Source organism: Siniperca chuatsi, linkage group LG9 (assembly GCF_020085105.1).
Source record: "Siniperca chuatsi isolate FFG_IHB_CAS linkage group LG9, ASM2008510v1, whole genome shotgun sequence".
Taxonomy (NCBI): domain Eukaryota; kingdom Metazoa; phylum Chordata; class Actinopteri; order Centrarchiformes; family Sinipercidae; genus Siniperca; species Siniperca chuatsi.
Genome location: NC_058050.1, coordinates 6,646,671 through 6,667,532, shown reverse-complemented (window position 1 = coordinate 6,667,532; position 20,862 = coordinate 6,646,671). Strand labels below are relative to the sequence as shown.

Genomic DNA, 20,862 nt, shown 5'->3' with positions numbered 1-20,862 from the left:
TAAGTGGTCATATGTTCAGTTGATTGGGTGTTTTCACAACCTGGCAACCAAAAAGATGTTCTTATTAATGGCTTATATATTATGGCTTATATATTATATATAAAGCATTAGCCTATATAAAGAATGCCTTATTAGAGAGTGGTACCCAAATTTTTTGACGCCCAAAGACATAAACAGAGAAGATTTCTGACACTGCCAACACTGACTCTGCATGAATTTGTACACATTCTCTTGCACACACCATGGAAATACCTGAATGGACATGCATACTCACACACTGGCAGGCCCAACCAGTCAAACACACGCATGGATGGACACACCTGTATGAAGTTGGATTTCTGCCTTTATCCTAAGAGCACTTACCAGCACTGCCTACCTGGAGCATCTGGGCTCCATTAGATGTACCTGCTGCACATAAATGCATTTCTGCTTCAACATGTGGTCAGTTTGATAGTTTTCTCCTCAGAAACATCTGATGTCTGCATTTGAAACCACTTGCCGACAAGATATGTCGACACTGAGAGCATTTTATACTGCGAGCACACAAACAGCCTCGGCATGGACAACGGAAACTTTCCTCAGGGTGTCAGCAAGTTCACTGAACCATTCTCAATTGTATTTGACAAATTTGTCACTGAGCCTGAGGTTAGGCTGGCGTTTGCATGTTCAGACAAATGCTATTTTGTTAGAAACAACTTTCAAAGGGTCAATACAATATCGTTTAATGTATTAATGCATAAACACATACAAATCTACTGTAGGCAAATGTTACATCAGAGCTCAGTTAGTTAAGTTAGCTCAGTGAGTTAATTATACAGGTGTGTGTGTTTGATCTGTCAGGTATAAGTTTTTACCAATAAATTGTCCTTTTAGGTACTGATACTTGTTGGTCATGGAGTTTCATGTACTGTAGTACTTGGCACCAGTGTCACATATTATACCCACGTCTTCACTCTACTCTACTACAACTACACACACACACACACACACACACACACACACACGCCTCACTGCTTGTCCAGAGCTCCTCCCTGGGGGGTCACAGTGGCAAGGAGGGGGGGATTTCACGCTTGACCTTCCCCTCACAGCTTTGTGAGCCCCTTCACTCCCGCCTTGATTCTCCTGACCTACTTGGTCATCCCGGAGCAAGCCACTTATAATACCTACATCTTGCCCAGCAGCACGCTCTCTCTCTCTCTCTCTCTCTCTCTCTCTCTCTCGCTCTTTCACTCCTCTCTTTCTGTCATACACACACATACACATCTGTCTCACACATCTGTCGGTTGGTTTCTCTCTCGCAGGGCTCTTCAGCGGTGGCCTCTGACTGTGAATGATGCAAACATTTAGAGATAACGGTTTAATCCCTTTGTGCCAAATATTGTTTTTGACCGCTCACTGAATTCTGGGAAATGCATTGCCCTGGCTGTCAATCCTTTTGTTTGTTTTTTAATCCAAATCCCTTGGGATCTCTCATGTGTTTTCACATGTGTGGAGGGCTATAACGTTCACATCAATTTATATGGGCATGACTTCCTTTGAAAAACACATGCAGTCCCAGCTAAAAGAACATAATTATAGAGATGTACATTATATATAACAATTCAACACTGCATTTCTTCCCTCAAAAATATTAGAACTGTTTGTCTGTGGTGGGAACTGGGAGGGTGTCATGATAATCAACTAGTAATTTGTTGTTGTTATTCATCATGTGCTTTGCCTCTGATGATGATATGCCATTTAGACTCCACCATTCACAGGCTGCTTTAGGGATTCCCCTCCTTTTCCCCTAACCCCTCTACACCCCGAGAGGAGGCGGACGGACTGTCGGCAGCACTCAGCAGTATCCAGACCCGCTGTTTCTCCCTCCGGCGAGCACCACTTAAGGCCTCCTGTCTCACACTGCAGCCCCGCCGCTAGTTGGGAACCATTTTCTACTCAGATGAGCGCAAACAAAGACATGCATGTGCAGGAGCGAGGGAAGAGGGAGGCAGGAGGGAGGAGGAGGAGGAGGCCATTGGTGTGTTTGGTAAACAGCGAGAAAGCTGCAGGGAGCGGCTACTCGGGTGGAGAAGAAGAGGGGAAGGGGAAGTGGAGGAGAGGGAACGCGACAAGAGGGACAGAAGGGAATCGTACACTAAGGTATGAGTCGGAAGCCGGTAAAGATTTGAGTAAAGGAAATTGCAGGGGCTTCCATGTCACAATCCCCAGTTGAGTTGATCACAAAGGAAGGGGACGGAACACCTGGCACTAAACAAACACACATGTATACACAGACACACAGCTGGAACTTTACATAGTGCTCTATGCGGCATGCACGCTTCCTCCTGCACATACAATGTAAACCATCAGATAGTAGAAAGTGCAATCAGAACAAAAAACAACTCATTAATTCCCACACTCAGCATTCATAAAAGCATTGCTCCTGCCACTACAAACCCACTCCAGAGAAAGTGTGCACATCCCTTAACGACTCTCTTCAGTGTGGCCCTGAGCCTTGCCCTATTCTGAGGATACGAGGGTTGAACCCAAAGATGACAAAGTCCTCATATCAAAGCCCACACACTCCCAGTTGACCCAGCTCTTCCCCCTGACCCTGTTGTTTTATTTGAGCCCTAATAACTCTCCTAATTAAAGCCCCTTCCTATTATTTTTTTCCCTCCACTCCCCTGTAAAAGGCCTGGGTTTCAAAGTGCTAATAAAATAAACTAGAGGGGGCCCATTTCTTTATTTGTATGTGTGTGAAGAGTGTGTGGGAGAAGGAGGCAGGGAAAGGAGGGGGGAGTTGGAAGGACAGGTTTTAGGTTCAGAGGGGGGTAAACGAAACAGAGGTCAGTGGAAACAAAGGAACGCAAGACCCCAGGGTCAAGTTGCCTGGTGTCCACAGTCACCGGGCTGGCGTTTTTGCAGGGCAAATGGCCATGCTTGTATAATCGCCGGGGTATGTTTTGTCCACGAGTGTAGGATAGAATATATCACGGCGCTGCTGACAGATGAACAATAGATCGCATTTTGTGGAAGTCCGAATGGAGCCTTCGCAGCTCCTTTGAGTTGGCTGGTACATCTGGAAGAGCCAAGATTAACCCTGCATTTACTGGCCTTGCGTATGGCTGACCCTTCTGACCCGAACTGCAGCTTCAACAATATCGCTTATGGGTTAATATAGGACTCAAAGACGCCCTATAGAGGTGGCATCAGTGAATCATCCTCTTAGAAGCAAATGAGATACAATCAATACAAAAGTGTTGCGTGTGGTTGAGAGATTACCAGCAACGGACCGTTTTCAGTTGGATAGAAAGTCAAACAAGACCAACGCTGTTGTTCAGACTACTGGTGACAAACAGGCTACAAGTCATTTTCAATGGAAGCCGGTGACAAGAAACTACACACTGAAGCATGACGCGCTACAAATCAAAGTTGAGCTGCCCTCAACATTTTTTAGCGCTCCAAAGATGCGGTGAACAATCCAGTCCCCTTCTCTTTCCCCATAATTCCTGTTCCGTTCCTTCTAAAAAATGGAAGAAAAACTTAACTACGACCAACAAGCGCTTGAGCCACGCTTGGCCGTTTTGTAGCTTTGTCGCTCGTAGTGTGAACATTACTTAAGAGTCTACAGCTACGCTAGTATGCTCACAATAACAATGTTAACATGCTGATGTTTAATGTTGACCATGTTTACCATCTTCGTTTAACATATGCATGCTAACATTTGCTAATTAGCACTAAACATAAAGTGCAGCTGAGGCCGGTGGGTACGTCATTAGTTTTGCAGGTATTTGGTCATAAAGTATTGTGCAAATTGAAAGTTTGACCTGATGATGGCAGTAGAGGAAATGGTTGATGGTTAATGTTATTACAATTCATCCTGAGGGGAACATGAATGTCAGTAACAAATTTCATGACAATTCATCCAATAGTTGTTGATACATTTCACTCAAAACCACAAATGTCAGCCTCATGGTGGAGATAGAAGAACACAAACATATATGTATGTCATCTAAAACTAGGGTACAGCAGGTGCAAAGTGACACCACTGCCCACATGAGAAAACCTGGTGCTAATCAATTATTTTTTATGATATTTGAAGCTCAGCCATAAATGTGCTCAATCTCTGTTAACTCTCCCTTTGGTTTTATGATGATAAACATGTTGGAATGGAGGTTTATGAGTGTGGCTGGGTCTTTCTGCAGCGACTATAAAAGCAGCTATGTGAATATCATATGCTTCATGTGTCTGCTGTGTGTTCCTATATGCTGGCTGTCATTCAAATCCCACAAAATATTCTAAACACTGGCGTTTGAATAACTTACAACCTCTTGACTAAAAACATCAGCACTGAGTAATACCCAAGGGGAGAAGCATTAACATAATATGTTAATATGATAATAGCTTCAGGCTGTGCATGAGATATAAACATGATCATATAGGGTGCTGAGTAGTGCAGGGGGTTAAGTAAATGTAATCCTCCTTGAGACACAGTGCTAAGGAAAGAACGAAAAGGAAGGCAGACAAAGTCATGTGTCAGGGTTCAGCCATGAGCAAGTGGGAGCCCTGGAGAGGCTGAGTGAAGATTTGAGGGAATCATTATACCAAGAGAGGGAACATGGAGAACATTCAGCTTAGCTACATATGGAAGGGGCTGTTTAAATTGTTGAATGAAAGTTGATATAAGGTCAAAAGAAGTTTATGAGGAGAAAGGGGCTTAAGCCAAAGGGTAACTAGCCAAAGTGTGCAAACTGGGTCATAGCTTGCACAGAAAATGATATGATTGACAGCGAGTGGAGATGGAGGGGGTGCACTAGGAATGAGACACAGGTTCAAAGCTAGCGAGCAGGAGTGGGAAGATCACAGAGGTTGAGCAAAAAGGTTGAGAGGGAGTTGAGAGATGGTATAGAGGGAGCTGAGAAAGAAGGCCTTGAAAGAGCCTTATCTGTGACCCATCTGTCTTGACATGCACACTCCTCTGGTTAGTGCCCTGGAGGGGAGGGAAGGGGAGCTGCATGCGTGTCAGTAACTGAGTGTGCAGGGCTTAGGGCTAAGGCCTTGGCCTGTGCACTCTGGCCCGAAAACCAGCCTAACCAGCCCCATGCCTTAACATCCCCAGGAAAAACTTCCATGATTTAATGCTGTGATCATGTGATTGACTGAGCCGCGCAGAGGGAATTGTTGTTACTGATGTTAGTTTCTTTGACAATTCACTTTTCATCTTTGCTGTCAGCTGATTTGTCACAAACTTTTTCAGTGGCGTCTCATTTCTTTTTGGTCATTTGAGAAAGACACAGGATCACCAGATCTGCAGCAGGGCTGGCTGATGACCACATGTGTATTCAGGTAATTGTTTTGAGTGAAAAACAAAACATGGGTGTTTGAGATGTCATCAATTGCAATTTTAATGTAATTTAACTTTGTTATTGATCGAAAAACAAGCATACGATAAATCACCTACATAGACACCTTGTATTCTTGCCAGTGAACCACTAAAGGCCGATATTCCAACACATGCCTGATTGTTTTCCTATTTTTTCTCTAAAACCTAACCACTAGTTTTACTTCATTAGATGCAAAGAAGGTAAGGTAAGGAATTACAACCAGCTACTTAGTTACTGATACATTTTGGGGACACTTTAACCTCCTGAAAGTAATTTTCAGATCCCCTATTTCAACAGTTGTCGGAAACCATACATCACAGGACTGTAAGTCCATCATTTCCATTCTCATGAAAGTAAAATAATTTGTGACTGTTCAGTTTAAATTACTATTTCACTTGATCTTATTTCTACAGAGTGGAATTAACCTCTTGACTCTCAGTAGTTTACAGAGTAAAAATATATATATTCTACAATAAATTGTTTGTATACATTTGAAAATTAAAATGTGTTGATAATAAATCTGTAAATAAATCTGTTATCTGTCATGCTTCAAATCTTAACACCCAATCTTAACACATAATTTTGGCTTTGGTCACAGTGGAAAAGCCACTTTTAATGCCTCAATAATCACAAAAAACAAGGTGCAGAGGTCGACCTGTGATTCTGTATCTGTGCCGTGCGGATAATCATGAGATGTTCAGCCTGTTTTTCTGCTACAAAAAGTTATTAAAAAATGTAACTTAAAATTGCATTAATAAGAATAACACTTCAGTTGTGATTTAGAATAAGTTTGTGCCAGTTCCCACCCTTACTGTCCACAGCAAATATGTGTCTGTCCAAGTTGTTTTGCATCAAATCCAACCTCCTAAGATGTTTGACTTTACTTGCATGTACAGCACACCTGGGAGATTTACCATAATGAATACCTGATGTGGTGAAGCAGTTAATTCCGCCTATAAAATAACTCCCTTCCTTCTTCCTGTGGGCCCCGACTGTTGTTTATCAAACGAGGTAACGTCCTGTCATGTGACCCCTCCTCCCTCCCAGCAAACCCACCTGTGTGGACTTTTCTCTTAATCCCCTCTAGCCCCCCCCCCCCCCTTTTTGCTGTGCGCTTTGAATACTTAGACTACTGAGTGTAACTAATTCTCCCACACAAGGATATTGTCTTCTCTCTATCTCTGCTTTTGTCCTTCCCTTTCAAGCTGGCTATTCACTGATTTCATTAGTTGGCAGTGTGGTGTGAGAGAGAGTTGGCGAAGGGGGGGCTTTCCAATTAAAAGGCCTTAATAGCCTATTACCATCACCTTAAGTTCAACTCTGTTTTTTTTTTACAACATGAAACTAGCTAAAGATTAATCACCAGACCAGCGTGGGGGCTTTTAAAAGCCATTCTGTGATTAATAAACTGTAATTAGGACTGATGATTTTGAGCTGCCTTCTATAATGGTTTTGCTACAACAGGAAGCAACATTTAGTACTATTCCAATTTTACTGGGTCAAAATTTTGCTACTTTTGACAGTTTCCTTAATCTCTATTGTGCAATAACATTGGGTTTAGCATTAAAGACAATAAATGTAATGATGTTGTCCCTAGTAGGGGTTTAAATTAAATGTGTTTAACAGGCTGCTCTCCCTACACACATGCTGCACAGATCCTTCAGCTGACCAGGGGGCCAGAGGACGAAGCCAGTCCCCTGGGATGACCAAACCACCCTTTCTCAGATACCCATTTGTTGTACCCACCCCACCTCCTCCTCCTCCTTCCTCCCGATGGATGACCCTGCAACCAGCAGGGGTCAGCTGCGCAGAAGGAGCCCCCCACACCACAGCCCTCGGTCCGGGGCCGCAGCGTAAATCAGCGGCTGTTCATCGCGAGAACCCTGCCCTGCCCGGGGTCTCAGCCCAGCCTGGCACCATCTGTCCCAGGACTCTGACGCAGAAGCAGCGCTGCCAAGGTGGGTTCCCACTGACCTGCTGCACCCTCCAGGCCATATGGGCCAGACCTGGGACTGGAGACAGATCCATCATACTGGAGTCTGGACATGGTAGAAGAGGCTTGGTGTACATCTACTGTAAATGAACTCACTGATACAGTGGACAAATTAAAGGAATTCCTCTTGCAATAAATGCAATCCATTACATCGACACCATAAATACACCAACAGCAGTTTGGATCATCGTCTCTCTGACACACCGTCTATAAAAACTGCAAAATGTAAGTCAATATTAAGCTAATATTTATTACAGATATTTTATCAAATTACATTAGTGGGTCCATCCCCATGTGGGGATGATATTGATTGGGCTTTCATTACGGTTAGCCTCAGTGGTGGAAAATAACTATGTGGGTTTACTCATGTACTGTGCTTAAGAATGATTTTGAGGTTGTACTTCACAGGCCCTCAGGTTCACATTGAGTACTTCTTCCACCACTGGTTAGCCTAAAATACTTAACATTTTAAACCAACCCTATTTGTAAACATACCATTCCATTATGGAAAAAACTATTCATAGTTTAATAATGTACATACTTGTATCAGCTTGTGTTTGTATAAACTTTAAGTTGGCGTTTTAATTGGATGGATTTAATTAAAAATTCATTCATAAATGGCCCTCTGCTGACACACCTGTGCAATAACATCTTAATAGACTCAGACATATTGCATAACAACTTCACCTGTATAAGAAAGCAATAACAAAGGGTGGAAAGAGTACTAGAATGTAAGTACTGTTACTTTACATAAGTATTACTGAAGTAGAAGATTACTTGTATAAAAAGCGACTTATGTAGAGAAGCGGCCCCTTTGAAGACAACACAGAGTACAATAACTGTGAAAGGACCGATGTGGCATCGTGATTGTAACCATTTCAATTCAAAGTCCTACCAATCATCACTCTGATGGGACCATCTTTTGTTTATAAGAAAGTTTTCTCAGAGACTCTCCTCCTGATTAGGCCTTAATTGCACAGCTGTAGGCTACTCTCACATTCTTGCTTTTCTTGCCAAAAGTAGTTGAGTAGATCACTTTGTCAGCTATTTAAGTGAAAGCTAAATTTCTGATCTTAGAATATACTAGAAACAATAAAAAGCCTGTCAATTAGAGCACTTGCAATTCCACCTCTTGCCAAAACTAGTCACAATCTATTAAGGTGACCTGACCGACCCTGTTATTTTGCTGGATAACTGCCACAGACTAAATAGATGATGAACTGGTCACACATGCAAAACAGTCCAACCTTTTAAGTGCAAGACAAGTCTCTACACTCCACCTCATCACCCTTGACGACTTGACGTCTTTTCCCTCTTCATAATAACAGCACCTGGAATTGTGACACATAAATCTTATCGGCAGAGACAGTCTGCAGGTCCCCGGGCAGTACAGCCCAGCTTATTGCTTTCTCCCACAGCCCCGACCATGCTTCTTGCCCCCTTAGGCCTGGCTCTAATGGGCGAGCAGCAGTCATAAAGTGGTTGTATTACTGTTTTCCTTTTTCTAAGCCAGTGACACCAGTTGTTCACCCTCCTCACCAGGGCCTTTTGTGAGGCCTTACAGCTGTCAATGCCAGGCGGAGGATGATTGTAGAAGACGACACACATTACCTTGAGGTGACACCACATTCCACTGAAGGCCTGTCTTTGTGAGCTAACAATAACTTTGCAGCAAAGCATTAAAAATCTGCTTTAGCTCTGTGGTGTGTCTGTGTGTTTGGTGTCGTCTCATTCTTGTGTTGCATCAAACCTGGAGTAATGTCTTAAAAAAAATTCGGGGGAAAAACCATCTCGCAGATGAATGATAATTGGGGTAAAGGATCAATGTTTGTTAAGACTCCCACCAACGATTTTTAACGAATATTTGTTGTCTTATTGCTCTCACAGGCTTGAGGAGTGATTTTTGGCCGCCATCAGGGTTGAGGGTAGGACAATAAGACCTTCACAGTGACAACCCCAAGACAAAAATAGACACGCACATACACACACACGCACAGTAAAGAGTGTGTCATTCTGAGAAGTGGGAAAGCACAGACTACAGAACATTTTGTACTTTTGGCCTCTGGTTTGATTAGCCAGTCATTTTAAAGCTGAAATAATAATGATCTAATAAATACAATTGAGCAATCGTTTATAGAGTCATAAGAAAACTGTATAAAACACTTTTGTCGCCCTTGATAACACTGAACTAAAACATTAGATATTGGATTTATATTAATTTTTTGAAGTTTATTAAATATATTGGGTGGTTCAGTTTCCCACAAATTAGCTCTGGGATTACTCATGTTATTGTATCACTGATTTGTGTTTTTAGTAAGGCTACATGTACAATCATAAGGAGAAAATTAAAACTGAATGGAAAATTGATGTTTGTCTTAAGGAGAATAATGAAGACATCTTGTATTCATCAGCCCGCTTGCCCAATTCAATTTGTCATATAATTTGTGCACATACTGCCCTCGTGTGTTGAGCCAGTGGTACTGACATTATCCTCCACAGCACAGGCATTTCATATGTCTATTACTATAGGCATTAGTCACTGTCAAACATCACTAAAATTGATTTTGATGTAAATAAGCATAACTGAAAATTGTAACTATTCTAGTTTCGGTGAAAATTACATTTAACACATTTGACCAACAGGGTGACAGGCCTGTAGAAGGCATACAAGGGTTACATACTTGGTAAGGGTTACTTGAAGACACCAAGAAAGGAATGTACCACATGACTGACTTGATCTCATGTATGTTTTTAAACAAGTAAATGCATTGAAGGCACAAAATGAGAACTCTTTGCATCCATGGCACCCTTTTCTGGCGATTCCTTTGCTTTGAGCATAACACATCACAAGAATGCCTGTTTTTTTTTTATTCATATATCTTGATACCATGTTAATTTCAGTTATGAAAAAGAACAAAGAACACTATAACTGAATTCAAGTATTACCCTGCCACTCGCACATTTTCAGTTGCCAACTGCATGTGTAAAGACCTCATTTTTAATAAGTTTTCTGCCTGGTTAAACAGTAATATCAAAACTTTCAATGATGAATACCGTTTATTTTCATTCACTTGCAGAAACGAAGCCATAACCAGTAACTCTTGACGTTTGTCAATGCTGCCACATTACATGCAATAAAATTACTATTTACTTCACAAACCTCAAATCACTGAGACTGAGATCTATGAGCAGGCGCAAATATGGAAAGTCCTCATATTAGCCAATGGAATTACAGCGTTTCCTCTGTTTTGAATTCATTCAATAACTGTGGGGCACCAGTGCAAACCACCTGCAACCACCTGTAGTGAAACAGGATATAACATTTGTTTGATGGTACAAAAATGACCTCTAAAACACACTTCTGATTCAATGTTTACAATTCATATTTTACTATGAAGCACATTTTTTATTGAAATCAGCAACAGAATCCTGACATTAAACCAAGGATGCATAAATAAAAAAATAGCTCCATCACAGCTATGTAAAATTACACAGGAAACATTCATCATTATACCTCTCCTAGAGCATTCACCTGCATTCTTCACAGTTCAGTCCAACAGCAAAAGTACAACTACTTAATGGTCCAACCCATCACTCTCGCCCGGCCTTCAGTTTCTCCTCCACTGTGTGATCTCCCCTTGAGCCTCCCATGCAGGGTGGACTCTTAGCCAGGGTGGGGTTACTCCCCCACTGCTCAGGAGTCTTTGCCTGGATAGCCAGTGCATGAACACAGCTACTCAACTCCTCCTTCAAAGCCTCATTAACCAGACGGTGGCGCTTTATCAATGGCAGACCCTCAAACTTGGAGCTGACAACCAGGACACGGAAATGGGATTCAGAGCCTGGGGGCACAGCGTGCATGTGGCTTTCATTGTGTACCTCTAAGTGGTCCGGTTTGAGTGTGTCGGTCAGTTTGGTTCTGATAGCCCTCTCAATGGGCCGGCTCGGGTCTGGGTCCATGTGTGGTCTGAAGTGGGCCAAAGGCCGGCTTAAGGCAAGACTGGTAGAAATGGGCCGAGCACAGCGGAGGACAGTGGACAGCATCAGAGGTTGTGGCAGGAGACCACCTATAAAAGCCAGATGGGTATACATACAGGTGATGTGCTATGCAATGATCTGAGAGATATTCATGTTCTGGTAGGCATTTTTATTTAATAACAAGCTTTGAGGTGTATTAACACACCCTACAAGGACCATATTGGAGTTACTCAGCCCGTACATAACAGTGGTAATTACCAACTGGTTGCATTTCTAATGTTTAGGTACAGCATCTCTTTCAGTTGAGAGATGGGTTATTCTAGGCCTTGTTATTTATTGGCAGTTTCTCATTTCACAGTTTTTGTGTTGATGTAAGCTTGTTCGTTAGATCATTAGTAGGGATGGTTGATACCAATACGCCAGATCGGTAACAGTGTCGGTACTGTCTTATTAAGTGGATCAGGGATCAGCCGTGATGTGACTGATCCACATTAAATACAGTTTCTTTGTCAATGTAATTATAAAATTCAATGTTTCCTCAATTAGTTGGATTCATAAGTCGCGGCAGGCTGCTGACTGTGCAGACCCGGACCTCATGTTCCTTACATCAATCAACCAATGAATAAGTTATATACAGTGCTGTATACGGATATTAATTTTGGAAAAAGGTACCACCGGTATCGGATTGGTATGTGGTATCAGCAGATACCCTAATCTTCATTGCCTTTTATAACATATATGTCTCAAAACTAAGGAAACCTCTTAAAAAGAGAATCCTTAGTAGTCAGGGATGCTTTATTACATTAGCCTGTTGGCCAGTGTTAAAAAAAAACAGCTCCCTATCCAACTATATCTTTAGCATTTTTAAGCCTCATCTGAGTTCTGTAACTAAAGCTAAACACAGAACTTTGGAAACACACACTCAGTCAGTTTAACACCACAGAATAAACCTAGACTAACAAGTCTCTATTCGTGTCATTGCTCTCTTCCTTTTTCATGTGAGCTGCCCATGTTTTTGTTGCATTTTCTTAGATAACATTAATTGTTACAGTACACTCAGTGGCCACTTTATTAGGTACACCTGTCCAATCTATTGCAATCCAATACAACAGCGCTGCCATAACATCTATCTTTGCGAAGCTCATTATGTTTTTGTTCTGAAGCTATTCAGACACATAACAATTGTAACCTGCTTTCCGCAAAACCTAGCTAACCCAGTAAATTAGCCCCAATTAGAGCAGTTTCAGTCAAAGCCTACGGCTAAATAAACTGAGAGCCTCTATTGTCTAACTTACTTAACGTTGAATGAATAATACCAGAAATTATAAGTCATTATTACAGTTTCATGTAAGTTAATGACACGACTTCCAATCATGGTAATACCTTTACAATGCTAGCTTTGCTGATAATTCCTGTAGGTAACTAAACATTCAAGCTAAACTTCAGCTATTTCACTGCTTGTTTGCTAGCATTAGCTAGCTGTTAGCTTTCATAATAAACATCACCCAATATATAAGAAAACTGAGACAATGTAACGGAGTCTATACACCGAACAGCTCAATAAAAAGATAATACATTCGTCTGCGTTTAATAATACACTTAGCATAAATAATAAGCGATGAAGATTACGTGAAAAGAGAATTTTGCTAACTAGCTTACTTACTCGCCTTGCAAGTTCAGTTGTTAACGTTACGCAGCTCTCACCGGAAGTGCTAGCACACTGGGTTGTGTAGTTTTTCAAACGCTTTGTAGTCCTGTAGCAGCATCGCTAGCAGCCGTAGGATTTTAACCAGTATGGCTCTTATAAACGATAAAACAATATTTATACACATAAAGAAATGACAAAGATTGACTTTTCATAATTTTTCCACTTGTTTATTCTTCATGGTTCTTTGTTATCCATTGTGATTCCAAAGGGTCAGTTGCACAGCATAGTGCAAACCCAATCAAAAATCAACAATGAGAAAATATAAGAAAAAATCTCACACACCTTTAAACAGAACTGATGTTGTCACATTTAGGCTAACTATGATTCATAACCGGTATTTAACATTGATGTATTTACTTATATTTCATTCTCATTTACAAAATACACAAAATCAAAGACAACATACAGCATTTTTCATTTACACTTTTTTTTATAACTTTTTTTTATATTCAGGGTTCCACAAAGTTTCTATACTTACAATCAACTACAGTTTCTACAGCACAGTACAGTGACAAAGGTGATAGATTCTTTGTTACATTTAATTAATGGCAATGCAATCTTATTGACAAAAGCTTCAAGACTTAGGGTTGTTTTAGAAAGTACACACGAATGTTAGCTGTTATGTCCTGTGTCATTATTAAGCCAACACTCAGCATTTTAGTGGACAAGGCCAGCATATAGTAATGTGCTCCAATTCCCAATAGCTTCAAAGAAGAGAATAAGAGACAAATACCCAAACACTTATTGCTTTGTTAACTTTTTGCACTCACGATTGACTGTTGCTCAGGCAACAAGTTAATTATACAAAAAACCCTGTAACATAAGCTAAGATATGTATCTACGAGAGAGACAATTTTGACTTGGACGGAGCCTGAACTGAGTCACTGAGACAGGTTAGCGCTTTAACAGCATTCCATGTTGAACAAATACAACAGTTATCTTGACATCGTTCTTAAATTTCATGGGTGATACAGGAAAACATACAGAGAATAGGACTGCTGATGTTTAGATTTTATATTTGTACAGTTAATGTGCATTTATATACTATCAATGTGCTTTTAAGAGGGAATCTTAAATCAAATTTTGCTTTCTGACTTGCTGGCCATATCGGCTTCTGAAGCAATCGTTTCTTGCAGTTTTAAAACAAGAGCACCTGGACTCTTAAAGACAGGTTCTCAGATGAGTTGTGAAAAATCTTCATTACCATAATAAGTCCAGTTAATCTTGTTTTACATGATCGATGGCTGAAAACCTACAAAGACTGACTGCAATATAGTATATTTCCAGGGGTCAAAAGGTTTGAAGAGCTATCGTATTAGTTACATTATAAGTACTTTTATTTACATATATTCATATCTATAACAGAGATTTGATGGTGTAATGTGTAAACTCAGGCCATACAAAATATTTGGCAATCATTAATGAGAGATGGCACACTCATAGATAATGGGTCAGATGTCAAATTTGGAGTTAGATCAGTGTGAGACGGAGGGGGTGAAATGTAAGGGGAGGGTCTTCAAAGCTCAAAGCACCTATGTTCACAACTGCACTGTTCACAATCTTGTCATTTGGAAGGTTTTGGTCTTTGTGCTCTTGCTAAATACTCACCTTGTTCTTCATTAAATCTCTAGCAAGGCTGCATCAGAACGTGTCTTGAAGAACTCAAGGCATTCACAATTGTGCATGTACGATCGTGTACATTTAGTGCAATGGGTTGTCTATTTATTCAACTGTCTTGAGTCTACGTATGGCTGCTATCCTACAAAATGGCAGTTTGGACGAAAACTTTTTTTTGTTAATCTTACATGTTAATGATTGTTTTCTTTTACCATGCAATTGTGAACATATCACCCTTGCTTTTTTAGATCAGGGGATCATTTTTGCCAAAACTCTGTGCTGTTACCATTGTGGGATATATGACAATCAGCCCTTGGCAGTGAGTTCTCTACGGTGAATCTCATGTTATATCTAGCTACATTTGTATAATAAAGCACAAGTAAACACAAGGTCCCAGTGCACTCAAAATACCCTCATACCCTCATTAGCAGAATAATCCTTTTCAACTGCAATTTATCCTCACTGTTCATGTTCAGCTTGTTATGTGCCTCAAGGACATATACATCCCAAATTAGGAACATTTTAAATAGAACAACTCTGCTGTACTTTTTCTTTGGGTGCAGTGTTTTCCAACAATTTTAATATTTATTCTACTGACATTAAATTCTACTTTTCCATCCTGTCTTGATCCAAGAGCAAAAAACAGGTTAAGTATGTCCAGTATGTTATCACACCATGTTCCATTATCAATATAAGACAGCTAACCCACAACCTTTCACATATCAGAAGAGTGTTTGCCAAATGTTAACTAAATAGTAATGAAATGGTGAAAGACATAAAAAATAAAATAAAATCTCAATATTGCAGAGGTTCAATATTGCACTAAGACGCACGCTCACATTAATATAAACATTCAGCTCACACAAATAATATTTATATTATTAGTTTATATGTCATCTCTTACACACTTAACACATTTTTTGCCTGCACTGAAACCATAAAAACTAAAAGTTTTTGTGTAACTTTTTTTTTACCCTTTTGATTACCCACTTTTCTTCCACATGTGATAGTATGATTTAAATTAATAAAGAAATATTTTTATTTTGAGACCATTCAGTGGGGTGTGCTCTAAGAAGAGTGTGATAAGATTCATCAAAGTTCATGGTATCACTGCTACCAACAGCAGAATCAATCAATCAGTCTTTTGTGGGTAGAAAAAGTCAACATTTTAAGGTAACTTAAGCCAGACTAATCAATGAGCAAATGCAATGCTGTTCACATATTGTATTCTCAATTTTCATAAATTTACATACATACTTTGTGACATGCATAACACCCTCCAAAACATATTTTTATAAGAGACAAACATACTGTATGTCTGGGAGGAGAGGTACTAAAAAGGCATTTCTTATAGAGGGATATACCGTATGATTGAAATATGTTGATTGAGTGTGAGATCCTGAACATTTTCAACAAGTCAAGAAAATGTTAGGGACATTCACACTGGCAAATGGTTGTGCTTTAAATGCAGCTTCATCTTTGTGATGAAATGGCAATCATGACTGCACAAAAGTTTCACTTGGCATAGGAAACGTATCCATTAACTGATTTGAATGATCTCATAACTGTTCGGAGGTGATCAGAAACAAAGGGAAGGGGCTCCATTGATCTCGTCACATTCTAACAACAACAAAAGCAAACCTGGAATGTTCTATAAGCTATAAAATGGCAGTTAGTCTGTACACCAACACAAGACCTCAGGAGACAAAGAATGAGGACGGGTCTTTGTTTAAGAGAAAGCCAAGAGTGTCTTGGTTTTACCCAGCAAAGTCAAAAATGCTTAAAATCAAAGCGTAAAATGTTGCATTTTTGATTCTATGTCCAACAATGGCAAAGTACTCAAGACTTGACAGGTGAGTTGAATTTGCTCAGAAGAATGGAAGTGACTACAGAGAACTCTGCAACAATGGCTAGTGGTCATTTCTATGAGTCTATTTGCATGGCTCTTTATCAAGAGCCACCATCCCCTGACCTCCAACCCTAAGTGTATAGTAGGTGTTTGTAGTCATATTGGGGGGGCCGAATCTAAATTTACTATTATATTTCAGGGGAATTAAATTTCATGCTGTCAGTGAACATGTTAATATTACTTTTGCCTCACGTTTCGGCAGCAATTCTGAGCAATCATCAAGAAATTGTCTCAGCTCAAGGTTTATTCAGGCCTTTGTCCCAGCTTCACTATTCTTAATAGCATGGAGGGGTACCTATAAAATAATCACTAATCCCAAATATTTACAGCACATCTGTGTCGCTCTTCTGTGTTGTCTAACAGTATGTGCACAAACTTTACTCTATCATTATGACGGAGGGGTTAGAGGGTAGGGTTTGGAGGGCTCTTGAGCTGTTCATTCACAGTGTGGCCAAAACTCTTCTGCCCCCCGGAAAGTTGTTGGTGCCACACTATTGCAGCACCTGGCCCCGCGTCTCTGGTAGTTTGAGGGCCAGAAAACTGCCCACCGCCAGCGCCCCCGAGGCAAAGAGGATGGGCACAGCCTTGGTGATACCAACGAACGAGGTAAAGATGCTTATTCCTAAAACAGCTGCTAATTTACAGAGGGCATTGAGGAAGCCAAATGCTGTGGTTCTGAGAAAAGAGAGGAGACAGATAAAGAGTACAGTCAGGTAATTGTCTGTTGTTTGATCATGTATTAAGGAATAATCCATTTTCTTTCTGAGATTAACTGTTAAGGTGAGTTTCAGAACTTAATCAGTTTACATGTCATTCATTGTAAATGGTGTAGGGACTCTATATAACCACAAGGTGGAGCTACATGTTGTAAAAAGAAAACTCAAAAGCTGTTCTCACACTGACAACAGAGAGTCATCACAAAAGATACATGTTCTTGCTCAAATAAAAAAAATATTTAATTATGTTCCACACAAATCGTCATATTTTATTTTATATTAGGTTGCATTTAAATGAATGAAAGGAAAGTAGATTTCAACCCACAATGTCATCCATCCCTGTAGGCCAACCAATAGTTGCAGGGCGACACTATGATATCATTTAACATGTCATTCAGCACCACTGACCGTGTCTTCACGGTGTCAAGGAGATTTCAGGGCATGCCTAAATTGCCTACCTCTTGTCAGAGGGGTAGAGCTCGACGGTCAGCACATCCAGGGCGTTCCAAGAAGCAATGCTGATTCCCCCAAACAGGCAGAGCAGAGCAATCATGGCTGACTCACTGTTGCCAAAGGACAGGAAGAAACAGCTGATGCAAGAGATCACACTGGAGCCCGCTGGAGATAGAGAAAGGGAAAAAAGAGAGGTGAAGGAAAAGAGTGACGTATGAAGAAAGGAAAGAAATCCTGCATATAGCAACTTAAAATTAGCATTAGCCTGTACTTTTGAACTGTAATGTAATTAGACCAGACAGTGCATGCCAGAAAGGTGTAATAAACATGGTCCCATCAGTGCTCTGTCCAAATCATTTAGCTGTTGTAACAAAACAACATAATGTAGACTTTTTGGGGACTTGAATCATTATAATACTCAGGCCACTAGATCTTTGACAAACCGTGACAGTACACATTAAAATGTTATTGATAAACTCGGGGTGACGTTGAGGCTGTTAAATAGAAATCAGGCCTGTTTTCCAGATCCTGCAAACTAAGAGTTGTGGAAGAAAATTTCCTCCCAGTCCTAGATTATGGTAATATCATCTACAGTATATGCTTGCATCAGCCCCCACTCTGAAACCGCCAGGTGTCATTTATCACTCTGCAATTAGATTTGATAGTGCACTTCTTATGTGGGCTGACCTTGACTCTGTGTCAGAAGAGAGCATCAGTGGCTTTTGTTTATTCCTGATGTTCCTCTAAATAGCTTACCATTTCATTAATCATCAAGTCTCACAAGGAGATCTGGAATATATCAAACTTGCTCTGCAGACTGACTTCAATAAATTCCATGAAATTCATACTTCAACTCCAGAAGTAAGCTTTACAGTCTATTATATACCCTACAAGACACAGTCAGAGTCCACCACAGGGCTACTACAGATAGAGGTACTCTGATTCACACCTGTGGAAAATATGTGAACAACTATGCTTTTGTTGACACGATGTCATTAGCTGGGGAACATTGAACCTTAGCCCTTCTTAATGTGAGGTCACAGTAGCAGCCACTGAACTATCCTACTTTTTTTTTTTACTTATTCTGTTATTTTTCAGCAACTTCTCTGCAGTTCCACAGGCTTTTATTTATTTATTTATATATTTACTTATTATTTTATTCGATAGAGGCGATCCAATTTAACATAGTTCCAACACAGAGCATGAATCTGATGTGCTGCACAGAGAATTTATAGCTATTGCTAATTTTCAACTCTTATCCCTAGTTGGGCTTTTACATGTACAGTGTATTTAAAATATACAGGTTTCAGTATCATAAAACCACAAACCACTTGTTTGGTACAAGTTCTGTCTTCTACCGACAGCAAATGTCAAAAATGCCTTGTTTGATTATATTTTAACACCCAGTACAAACTTAACTCTTCTTCTTGTCTTTCAATACACATGGTGCTGAGTAATGTGGCCCTGTGCTCATATTACCTAGCATCCTCAGCCGTCCGATCTTGTCCATGAGCAGCGCTGAGACGATGTTACCAGGCAACACAGCCAAGGTGCCCAGGAAACTGACAAAGTAGACCATGTAGGCATTGTTCTCATCACTGACATCACTGAGCAGGCAGCCCTCTTTGTTGTGCAGGAAAGTGCTGTTTATGAGCTTGCAGTTAACTAACCTATACTTGAAGAGATCTATGGAGAAAGGAGGGGGAGGGAGGAGTTGTAGAGAATGGCGAGAGAGAGGAGACAGAAAGGGAGCAAGGTTGAAAGGGTTGATTAGTACAGTACGCTTGTTGACAGGACGGGGAGAAAAGATGCCAATGGTTGTGATTAATCTGCTATTCATGTTGCACAAGGCACTTTTGGACATTTGTAACTATAATCCCTTCAAGTGAAGGCTTTAAAGTTTGGTTACCAACAGCTTAACATCATGAAAGCAACAAAGTAAAGTGGGTCGGAATGAATAAGAGATGGCAAGTGGGGAGATGCTTACCTCTTGTAACTATTAATTTCTGCCAAGGTAACAAAACACATGTAATTCCCCTTTTTGTGAACACACAATAAGTGACAGCAATGCTGTACTGTTGTTTACTGTTTTTCCTAATGATGTATGCTTATTCAAAACGTAAGTGTGTGTGGCATTAATAAACTCTGAAAAATGAAACAATTACAAAGTAAATATATTGTTTAAAGTGAATCATTTTGCCTATTTGCACTGACCAAACTTAAGAAAATACATGCAAATCGTTACTTTAATTTTAATATTTTTATTTGATTATATTATTTGATTATTTGATTATTATTTGATGATTTATGATTACATTTTTTATTATTCATTTTCTTTATAGCCTAATTTAGAGTGGGAGGAAACCGGAGCACCCGGAGTAAACCCAGGTAGACACAGGGAGAACATACAAATTCCACACAGAACTAGCTGTGAGGCAAGAGTCCTCCTAAAACAGTATGCCTATAAAGCAGTGGTGGGCCTGAAAGCAGCTGCTATTCAAACCATGGAAACATAGCAGCAATTTCTGCTGTGACCCAGTCAAACAAAGCCTGAATCCTTTCTTGTGCTCTGGAAAAAATAGCTGCAATTCTTGTGCGGGTTCTGGAAAGCACACGTGCCATTCTTCTTCGGGGGCGTGAAAAAGCAGCTGCAACATACTTGAAGAGTATATGAGGAGCTGTAATGACCCAATGATGCAGAGCTTGAAGCAGACCTTGCTCCGGCTCTAGGTCATAGTCACTGGAAATGACAGCTTCAGTATCTTCTCTGGTCGTGGAAAAACGAGCAGCAATTCTTGCGCGCTCTCTGGAAAACACACGTGCCATTCTTCTTCGGGGGCGTGAAAAAGCAGCTGCAACATACTTGAAGAGTATATGAGGAGCTGTAATGACCCAATGATGCAGAGCTTGAAGCAGACCTTGCTCCGGCTCTAGGTCATAGTCACTGAAAATGACAGCTTCAGTATCTTCTCTGGTCATGAAAAAATGAGCAGCAATTCTTGCGCAGGCTCTGGAAAACACACGTGCCATTCTTCTTCGAGGTCTTGAAAAAGCAGCTGCAACATACTTGAAGAGTATATGAGGAGCTGTAATGACCCAATGATGCAGAGCTTGAAGCAGAC

At 40.4% G+C, this 20,862-nt stretch overlaps 2 protein-coding genes and 1 long non-coding RNA gene across 5 annotated transcripts in view; 1 reads left to right on the top strand and 2 right to left on the bottom strand.

Annotated features, from left to right (window-relative positions):
- The window catches only part of LOC122881882, a 33,612-nt gene extending 23,359 nt beyond the window's left edge, over nt 1-10,253 (top strand). Inside the window, exon 3 of the long non-coding RNA XR_006379257.1 lies at nt 7,022-10,253. This is a non-coding gene — a long non-coding RNA (uncharacterized LOC122881882). The remainder of the gene's footprint in view (nt 1-7,021) is intronic.
- Nucleotides 10,254-10,724: 471 nt separating this feature from the next.
- bola1 (bolA family member 1) lies at nt 10,725-13,105 on the bottom strand. Of its 2 annotated transcripts, none has more exons than XM_044208594.1 (2): nt 13,005-13,105; nt 10,725-11,426 (listed from the first exon to the last, which is right to left on the bottom strand). In XM_044208594.1, exon 2 carries the CDS (start codon nt 11,401-11,403, stop codon nt 10,951-10,953), a length of 453 nt encoding a protein of 150 aa, XP_044064529.1. In that variant the 5' UTR covers nt 11,404-11,426; nt 13,005-13,105; the 3' UTR covers nt 10,725-10,950. The 2 variants fall into 2 exon arrangements, with proteins under 2 accessions (XP_044064529.1, XP_044064528.1); XM_044208593.1 differs by having other exon boundaries at nt 13,001-13,092.
- A 91-nt stretch (nt 13,106-13,196) lies between these two features.
- Nucleotides 13,197-20,862, bottom strand: part of sv2a (synaptic vesicle glycoprotein 2A) — a 62,527-nt gene continuing 54,861 nt past the window's right edge. For both annotated transcript variants that reach the window (XM_044207090.1, XM_044207089.1), the window contains 3 exons: nt 19,220-19,426; nt 17,746-17,905; nt 13,197-17,246 (listed from right to left, as the gene is read on the bottom strand). In XM_044207090.1, the coding sequence (XP_044063025.1) occupies nt 17,063-17,246; nt 17,746-17,905; nt 19,220-19,426 (551 nt within the window). In that variant the 3' untranslated portion in view covers nt 13,197-17,062. The remainder of the gene's footprint in view (nt 17,247-17,745; nt 17,906-19,219; nt 19,427-20,862) is intronic.